Raw genomic sequence first — 9,891 nt, 5'->3', positions numbered from 1 at the left:
GTGGAGGGGGCGGCGCCGTCCTGGCACCCCGACACCTCCCGGTCCGGCTGGGGGGCCCCCTGGGTGCCTCATTAGCAGAGGCGCATCGTTAGCGGAGGCGCATCATTGAGTTCATCATGGGGTGCATCTTAGCGGTCATTAATCATTGGTTGCCTCGTTAGCAGAGGCGCATTGTTGGGTGCATCGTTGGGTGTGTCTTGACAGTCATTAATCATTGGGTGCCTCATTGGGTGCCTCGTTAGCAGAGGCGCATCGTTAGCGGAGGCGCATCATTGAGTTCACCATGGGGTGCATCTTAGCGGTCATTAATCATTGGGTGCCTCGTTAGCAGAGGCGCATCGTTGGGTGCATCGTTGGGTGCATCGTTGGGTGCATCGTTGGGTGTGTCTTGGCAGTCATTAATCGTTGGGTGCCTCATTGGGTGCCTCGTTAGCAGAGGCACGTCGTTAGCAGAGGCGCATCGTTGGGTTCACCATTGGGTGCATCTTAGTAGTCATTAATCGTTGGGTGCCTTGCTGGGTGCCTCGTTAGCAGAGGCGCATCGTTGGGTGCATCGTTGGGTGTGTCTTGGCAGTCATTAATCATTGGGTGCCTCGTTGGGTGCCTCGTTAGCAGAGGCGCGTCGTTAGCAGAGGCGCGTCGTTGGGTGCATCTTTAGCAGAGACGCATCGTTAGGTGCATCGTTGGATACGTCTTTAGCAGATATTAATCACTGGGTGCCTCATTGAGTGCCTCGTTAGTGGAGGCACATCGTTAGCAGAGGCGCATTGTTGCGTGCATCGTTGCATACATCTTCAGCGGACGTTAATCATTGGGTGCCTCGTTGGGCGCCTCGTTAGTGGAGGTGCATCATATAGCGGAGGCGCATCGTTAGTGGAGGCATGTCGTTAGTGGAGGCGCGTCGTTGGAGGCATCTTAGTGGACACTAATCATCGGGTGCATGCTTGCATGCCTCATTAGCGGAGGCACATCGTTAGCAGAGACGCATCGTTGGGTGCATCTTTAGTGGAGGCGCATTGTTAGGGGAGGTGTCTCATGGGGCGCATCGTTAGGGGAGACGCATCGTTAGGGAGGTGCATCCTTGGGTGCATCGTTGGGTACGTCATTAGTGGAGGTGCATCGTTAGCAGAGACGCATCGTTGGGTGCATCGTTAGGGAACGTGCATCGTTAGGGAGGTGCATCGTTGGGTGCATCGTTAGGGAGGTTCATCTTTGGGTGCATCGTTAGTGGAGGTGCATTGTTAGGGAGGTGTATCCTTGGGTGCATTGTTGGGTGCATCATTAGTGGAGGTGCATCGTTAGGGAGACGCATCGTTAGGGAGGTGCATCCTTGGGTGCATCCTTGGGTGCATCATTAGTGGAGGTGCATCGTTAGGGGAGGTGCATCCTTGGGTGCATCCTTGGGTGCATCATTAGTGGAGGTGCATCGTTAGGGAGACGCATCGTTAGGGAGGTGCATCCTTGGGTGCATCATTAGTGGAGGTGCATCGTTAGGGGAGGTGCATCCTTGGGTGCATCCTTGGGTGCATCATTAGTGGAGGTGCATCGTTAGGGAGACGCATCGTTAGGGAGGTGCATCCTTGGGTGCATCATTAGTGGAGGTGCATCGTTAGGGGAGGTGCATCCTTGGGTGCATCCTTGGGTGCATCATTAGTGGAGGTGCATCGTTAGGGAGACGCATCGTTAGGGAGGTGCATCCTTGGGTACATCATTAGTGGAGGTGCATCGTTAGGGGAGGTGCATCCTTGGGTGCATCCTTGGGTGCATCCTTGGGTGCATCATTAGTGGAGGTGCATCGTTAGGGAGACGCATCGTTAGGGAGGTGCATCCTTGGGTGCATCATTAGTGGAGGTGCATCGTTAGGGGAGGTGCATCCTTGGGTGCATCCTTGGGTGCATCATTAGTGGAGGTGCATCGTTAGGGAGACGCATCGTTAGGGAGGTGCATCCTTGGGTACATCCTTGGGTGCATCATTAGTGGAGGTGCATCGTTAGGGAGACGCATCGTTAGGGAGGTGCATCCTTGGGTGCATCATTAGTGGAGGTGCATCGTTAGGGGAGGTGCATCCTTGGGTGCATCCTTGGGTGCATCCTTGGGTGCATCATTAGTGGAGGTGCATCGTTAGGGAGACGCATCGTTAGGGAGGTGCATCCTTGGGTACATCATTAGTGGAGGTGCATCGTTAGGGGAGGTGCATCCTTGGGTGCATCGTTAGGGAGACACATCGTTAGGGGAGGTGCATCCTTGGGTGCATCCTTGGGTGCATTGTTAGGGGAGGTTTGTCATTGGGTGCATGGCTGGGTGCACCCTTGGGTGCCTCGTTAGCGAAGGTCATCGTTAGGGAGGTTCGTCGTTGGGCGCATCGTTGCGGGGGGCAGCCGTGGGCGCGGGGTGGGACTGGGTGCTCCAGGGGTCGGGGCAGCACCGTGGGGGGGGGGGCCCAACACCCTGCCGTGGGGCACCCCGTGCACCCGCCGTGGGGCACCCTGGGCTCCTCCAGCACCTGCCGTGGGGCACCCCACCCCCGTGCCCCCCCCCGGGGTGCAGGCATTGGGTTGGGTGCGGGGTGCAGAGACGGGTGCAGGGACCAGGATGGGTGCAGGGAAGGGTGCAGGGCTGGGTGCTGGGTGCAGGGACCAGGATGGGTGCAGGGAAGGGTGCAGGGCTGGGTGCTGGGTGCAGGGACCAGGATGGGTGCAGGATGGGTGCAGGGCTGGGTGCTGGGTGCAGGGAGCAGGAGGGGTGTAGAGCTGGGTGCTGGGTGCAGGGACCAGGATGGGTGCAGGGACCAGGATGGGTGCAAAGACAAGTGCAGGGCTGGGTGCAGGGAGCAGGAGGGGTGCAGCGAGCAGGAGGGGTGCAGGGAGCAGGAGGGGTGCAGGGAGCAGGAGGGGTGCAGGATGGGTGCTGGGTGCAGGGAGCAGGAGGGGTGCAGGGATGGGTGCAGGATGGGTGCTGGGTGCAGGGACCAGGATGGGTGCAGGAACCAGGATGGGTGCAGGACAGGTGAAGGGCTGGGTGCTGGGTGCAGAGACTCGTGCAGGGATGAGGATGGGTGCAGGGATGGGTGCAGGGCTGGGTGCTGGGTGCAGGGAGCAGGAGAGGTGCAGGCGTGGCTGCAGGGCTGGGTGCTGGGTGCAGGGAGCAGGAGGGGTGCAGGCGTGGCTGCAGGGCTGGGTGCTGGGTGCAGGGAGCAGGAGGGGTGCAGGGATGGGTGCAGGATGGGTGCGGGGTGCAGGGAACAGGAGGGGTGCAGGATGGGTGCTGGGTGCAGGGAGCAGGAGGGGTGCAGGGATGGGTGCAGGATGGGTGCTGGGTGCAGGGAGCAGGAGGGGTGCAGGGATGGGTGCAGGATGGGTGCTGGGTGCAGGGTGGGGGTGCAGGGCTGGGGCCGGGGGGGGCGGAAGTGGGTGCAGGGCCACACGCCAGTGCTGCACGGCACGGCACACGGCTGCACACGCCATGGCGCACACACGCACACGGCTGCACACACGCCACGGCTGCACACGGCTGCACACGGCTGCACACGCACACGGCTGCACACGCACACGGCGCACACACACACACGGCTGCACACGGCTGCACACGCACACGGCTGCACATGCCATGGCTGCACATGCACACGGCGCACACACACACACGGCTGCACACGGCTGCACACGCACATGGCTGCACACGCACACGGCTGCACACGCACACGGCTGCACACATGCACACACGCACACACGGCTGCACACACGCACACGGCTGCACACGCACACGGCTGCACACATGCACACACGCACACACGGCTGCACACATGCACACGGCTGCACACGCACATGGCTGCACACGGCTGCACACGCACATGGCTGCACACGCACATGGCTGCACACGCACACGGCGCACACACGCACACGGCTGCACACGGCTGCACACAGCTGCACACGCACACGGCGCACACACGCACACGGCTGCACACACGCACATGGCTGCACACGGCTGCACACACGCACATGGCTGCACACGCACACGGCTGCACACGCACACGGCTGCACACGCACATGGCTGCACACGCACATGGCTGCACACGGCTGCACACACGCACATGGCTGCACACGCCATGGCTGCACACGCACACGGCGCACACACGCACACACGCACACGGCTGCACACGGCTGCACACACGCACAGGCCCGCACATGCCACGGCTGCACACGTGTGTGGCCTGGGCCCGGCCCGGCACTGCCCTCTCGCTCGCGCGCACCCCGGCCCCTGCCAGGGCTGGGGCAGCCCCCGGCTCGGCCTGCTCTGGGGGGGCCTCTGCACCCCCAGCCCCCTCAGCCACCCCCCAGCCCCTCTGCAGCCCCCAGCCCCATTGCACCCCTCTGCAGCCCCCCCAGCCCCTCAGCACCCCCAGCCCCTCTGCACCCCCCAGCCCCTCAGCCACCCCCCAGCCCCTCTGCAGCCCCCAGCCCCATTGCACCCCCTGGCCACCCCCAGCCCCCTCTGCACCCCTCTGCACCCCCAGCCCCTCTGCACCCCCAGCCCCCTCTGCACCCCCAGCCCCTCTGCACCCCCCAGCCCCATTGCACCCCTCTGCACCCCCCAGCCCCCTCTTCACTCCCAGCCCCTCTGCACCCCCAGCCCCCTCTGCACCCCCAGCCCCTCTGCACCCCCCAGCCCCATTGCACCCCTCTGCACCCCCCAGCCCCCTCTTCACTCCCAGCCCCTCTGCACCCCCCAGTCCCATTGCACCCCTCTGCACCCCCAGCCCCTCTGCACCCCCCAGCCCCATTGCACCCCTCTGCAGCCCCCCAGCCCCCTCTGCACCCCCAGCCCCTCTGCACCCCCCAGCCCCCTCTGCACCCCTCTGCACCCCCAGCCCCTCTGCAGCCCCCCAGCCCCATTGCACCCCTCTGCAGCCCCCCCAGCCCCTCAGCACCCCCCAGCCCCCTCTGCAGCCCCCCAGCCTCATTGCACCCCTCAGCCACCCCCCAGCCCCATTGCACCCCCTGGCCACCCCCCAGCCCCCTCTGCACCCCCCAGCCCCCCCTGAAGCCCCCCAGCCCCTCTGCACCCCCCCGAGCCCCATTGCACCCCCTCTGCACCCCGCAGCCCCTCTGCAGCCCCCCCACCCCACTGCAGCCCACAACACCCCCTGCACCCCATAGCACCCAACCCCTCCTGCACCCCCTGTGCCCCCATCCCGGACGCCTGGGTCCCCTCCAGCCTCCCCAGCCGCTGCCTCAGGCGCCGCCGCTCTATTTGCATAGCCACGCCCCCTTCCCTCGAGGGGGCGGGGCCTCCCCCCCCCCCCCAAACCAGTGACACCCCCCCCCCCCCCCGGTGACTCCCGTCCAGCACCGAGGGGGTTACCGGAGACCGGACCCCGGGGAGATGGGGGGGGGTTACCGGGGGGGGGCACCGGGGCGGGGGGGCGGCCGGTGCCGGTGCCCCCCCCCGTGCCCCCCCCCGCTCCGCCCCCCCCCCCCGGGGCCGCCCAGCGCCGCCAGAGCCCGAGCGGCAGCGGCGGCCGGAGGCGGCTGCACCGGGGGCACCGGCACCGGGCTGAGCCGGGGCCGAACCGGGGCACCGGGGGCACCGGGGGCACCGGGGGCACCGGGGGAACCGGCACCGGGCTGAGCCGGGGCCGAACCGGGGCACCGGCACCGGGACTGCACTGGGACACCGGCACTGGGACACCGGCACCGGGCTGCACTGGGCTGAACCGGGACACCGGCACCGGCACCGGGACACCGGCACTGCGACACCAACACCAGCAGCAGGACACCGGCACTGGGACACCATCACCAGCACCGGGACACCGGCACCGGGACACCAACACCAACACCAGCACCAGGACACCAACACCGGCACCGGCACCAGGACACCGGCACCGGGACACGGGCACCGGGACACCAACACCGGCACCGGCACTGGGACACCGGCACCGGGACACCAACACCAACACCGGCACTGGGACACCGGCACCGGGACACCAACACCGGCACCGGGACACCAACACCGGGACACCAACACCAACACCGGCACCGGGACACGGGCACCGGGACACCAACACCAACACCAGCACTGGGACACCGGCACCGGGACACCAACACCAACACCGGGACACCGGCACCGGGACACCAACACCAACACCGGCACCAGGACACCGGCACCGGGACACCAACACCGGCACCGGGACACGGGCACCGGCCGCGGGAGGAGCCGCCCAGGGCCGGGGCGCCCCGTCTGCACCGGGGGGGGGGACCGGCCCCGACGGGGACACGCGGTGAGTGGCACCGCAGCCGGGCCGGGTCACCGGGGGGGGGGGACCGGCCGCGATGGGGACAGGGAAGGGACGGTGGCAGCGGGACAGAACCGGGCACATGGCCGGTGGCACCGGGAGGGGAAGGGGGACACGATGAACGGCATGGGGACCGGGGACGTGGCCGGTGGCACCGGGAGGGGGGGGACCGGCCGCGATGGGGACAGGGAAGGGACGGTGGCAGCGGGACAGAACCGGGCACATGGCCGGTGGCACCGGGAGGGGACCGGGGACACGGCTGGTGGCACTGGGGTGACACAACCACTGGGACAGGGACCGGGGACGCGGCCGGTGGCACCGGGAGGGGACGGGGGACACAGTGAACGGCATGGGGACCGGGGACATGGCCGGTGGCACCGGGAGGTGACCGGGGACGTGGCCGGTGGCACCAGGAGGGGACCGGGGACACGGCCAGTGGCACTGGGGTGACACAACCACTGGGACAGGGACTGGGGACGCGGCCGGTGGCACCAGGAGGGGACGGGGGACGCGGTGAACGGCATGGGGACCGGGGACGTGGCTGGTGGCACCGGGAGGGGACCGGGGACACGGCCGGTGGCACTGGGGTGACACAACCACTGGGACAGGGACTGGGGACGTGGCCGGTGGCACCGGGAGGGGACCAGGGACATGGCCAGTGGCACCGGGAGGGGACCGGGGACATGGCTGGTGGCACCAGGAGGGGACCGGGGACACGGCCAGTGGCACTGGGGTGACACAACCACTGGGACAGGGACCGGGGACGTGGCCGGTGGCACCAGGAGGGGACGGGGGACGTGGCCGGTGGCACTGGGGTGACACAACCACTGGGACAGGGACTGGGGACGCGGCCGGTGGCACCAGGAGGGGACGGGGGATGCGGTGAATGGCATGGGGACCGGGGACGTGGCCGGTGGCACCGGGAGGGGACCGGGGACGCGGCCGGTGGCACTGGGGTGACACAACCACTGGGACAGGGACCGGGGACGTGGCCGGTGGCACCAGCACTGCGATAGGGTCAGGGAGGGGACCCGGGACACGGCCGCCGTGGGGACGGGGACTGGGGACACGGCCAGTGGCACGGGGATGGGGAGGGGACATGGGCACTGCGGGGACAGGGACGGGCAGGAGCAGCCTGGGGACACCAGGACAGGGATGGCCTGGGGGCCACCGGCACCAGGGACTTGGGGACATCGGGATAACGACTGGGGGACGCTGGGGCGACAGGGCTGGCGGTGTCACCCCCGGCGTGGCCGTGTCACCCTCGCGGTGGCTGTGTCACCCCCGCTGCAGCCGTGTCACCCCACAGCGGCCCTTGTCACCGCGCTGTGGCCGTGCCACCGTCACCGTCCCCAGGCGGGCGGGGGGGGGGGGACACCGGATCCGGCCGGGCTGGAGCCGTCGGAACAATTCCCCAAATTGGCATCAGCGGCAGCAGCCGGCCGGCGTCACCGTCCCTGTCACCGTCCCCATGGGCAGCCAGGCACGGGGACAGCGACAGCGGGGGGGGACGGGGAGGGCTGAGCCGGGGCGGGGGGTGAAGCCGGAGGGGGGAGCTGAGCTGGACAGGGGGGTCGCTCTGCCCCCTCCGTCCCCTTAACTCTGCCCCCTCCGTCCCCTTAACTCTGCCCTTCTGTCCCCTTCGCTCTGCCCCCTCCATCCCCTTCGCTCTGCCCCCCTCCGTCCCCTTCGCTCTGCCCCCTCTCGCTCCTTCGCTCTGCCCTTCTGTCCCCTTCGCTCTGCCCCCTCCATCCCCTTAACTCTGCCCCCTCCGTCCCCTTAACTCTGCCCTTCTGTCCCCTTCGCTCTGCCCCTCTCTGTCCCCTTCGCTCTGCCCCTCTCTGTCCCCTTTGCTCTGCCCCCTCTCGCTCTTTCGCTCTGCCCCTCTCTGTCCCCTTCGCTCTGCCCCCTCTGTCCCCTTCGCTCTGCCCCCTCCGTCCCCTTAACTCTGCCCCCTCTGTCCCCTTAACTCTGCCCTTCCGTCCCCTTCGCTCTGCCCCTCTCCGTCCCCTTAACTCTGCCCCTCTCCGTCCCCTTAACTCTGCCCCCCTCCGTCCCCTTCGCTCTGCCCCTCTCTGTCCCCTTTGCTCTGCCCCCTCTGTCCCCTTCGCTCTGCCCCTCTCCGTCCCCTTCGCTCTGCCCCTCTCCGTCCCCTTAACTCTGCCCCTCTCCGTCCCCTTAACTCTGCCCCCCTCCGTCCCCTTCGCTCTGCCCCTCTCTGTCCCCTTTGCTCTGCCCCGTCTGTCCCCTTAACTCTGCCCCCTCCATCCCCTTCGCTCTGCCCCTCCCTCCCTTAACCCCGCTGCAGCCCCCAACACCTCCCATCACCCTCTCCCCCTCCACCCCACCCCGCCAGACCCAACGCCATGGGCCCGCCGTGACGCCCCCGTCGCCTCCGCCGTCCCCGCCGCCCGACCATGGGCAACGGCACGGCGCCGGGCTGCCAGGTGGACGCCGACCTGGACCACCTGCTGCCGCCCTGCCTCTACGCGGTGGCCATGGGCGCGGGGCTGCCGGCCAACGGGCTGGCGCTGTGGGCCGCCCTGCGCCAAGTGCGCCAGCGCAACGAGCTGGGCGTCTACCTGCTCAACCTCTCGGTGGCCGACCTGCTCTACCTGGCCGCCCTGCCGCCCTGGCTCCACTACTTCTGGCACCGTGACAACTGGCTGCACGGCGCCGGCGCCTGCAAGCTCTTCGGCTTCGTCTTCTACGCCAACATCTACGTGAGCATGGCCTTCCTCTGCTGCATCTCGCTGGACCGCTACCTGGCCGTGGCCCACCCGCTGCGCTTCGGCCGCTTCCGGCGGGTGCGCACGGCGGCGGCCGTCAGCGCCGGCGTCTGGGCGCTGGAGGCGGCCGCCAACGCGGCGCCGCTCTTCCGCGACGAGCTCTTCCGCGACGGCGCCAACCGCACCTTCTGCTTCGAGCGCTTCCCCATGGAGGAGTGGGTGGCCTGGCTCAACCTCTACCGCGTCTTCCTGGGCTTCCTGGCGCCCTGGGCGCTCATGCTGCTGTGCTACGGCGGCGTGCTGCGGGCCGCCCGCCGCAACGTCTCCACCGAGCGCCGCGAGAAGGCCCGGGTGCGGCGGCTGGCGCTGGGCCTGCCCGCCATCGCCTCGCTCTGCTTCGGCCCCTACCACGTGCTGCTGCTGTGCCGCAGCGCCGCCGTGCTCGGCCGCCCGGGCGACTGCCGCCTCGAGGAACGCCTCTTCGGCGCCTACCACGGCGCCTTGGCCTTCACCAGCCTCAACTGCTTGGCCGACCCGCTGCTCTACTGCTTCGCCCACGAGGGCACCCGGGGAGACCTGGCCGAGGCGCTGGCTTGGCTCGTGCGGGGCCTGGCGGGCGCGGGGCACGGCGGCGGCGGCGGTGGTGGTGGTGGTGGGTTGCCCTTGCGGGCGACGCCGGCTCAACCCCGGCCCAGCCGACCGGCCCACGGCGAGGCGCTGCTCTGACGGGGCGCCGGCGCGGCCCGCGGGGATGCCGACGTCGTCCATGGGGGCTCCAGCGTCTCCTGCGGAACGACAGCAGCTCCTATGGGGACACTAACATCTCCCATGGGTGCTCCAGCATCTCCTACGGGCACACTGACGTCGTCCATG

General features: G+C 68.3%; 1 protein-coding gene across 1 annotated transcript; it reads left to right on the top strand.

The window, feature by feature from the left end:
* Nucleotides 1–6,139: 6,139 nt before the first annotated feature.
* Nucleotides 6,140–9,744, top strand: GPR4 (G protein-coupled receptor 4). The gene is made up of 2 exons (XM_068910415.1): nucleotides 6,140–6,274; nucleotides 8,598–9,744. The coding sequence occupies exon 2, from the start codon at nucleotides 8,707–8,709 to the stop codon at nucleotides 9,742–9,744; it is 1,038 nt and encodes a 345-aa protein (XP_068766516.1). The 5' UTR covers nucleotides 6,140–6,274; nucleotides 8,598–8,706.
* Nucleotides 9,745–9,891: the final 147 nt, after the last annotated feature.

This window comes from Struthio camelus, chromosome 16 (assembly GCF_040807025.1).
Source record: "Struthio camelus isolate bStrCam1 chromosome 16, bStrCam1.hap1, whole genome shotgun sequence".
In the NCBI taxonomy this organism is placed as follows: domain Eukaryota; kingdom Metazoa; phylum Chordata; class Aves; order Struthioniformes; family Struthionidae; genus Struthio; species Struthio camelus.
This window is presented reverse-complemented; position numbering and strand designations above follow the sequence as displayed.

Excerpts from the sequence above, each read along its gene's own strand:
- GPR4 (XM_068910415.1), top strand. The coding sequence starts at position 8,707 with ATGGGCAACGGCACGGCGCCGGGCTGCCAGGTGGACGCCGACCTGGAC.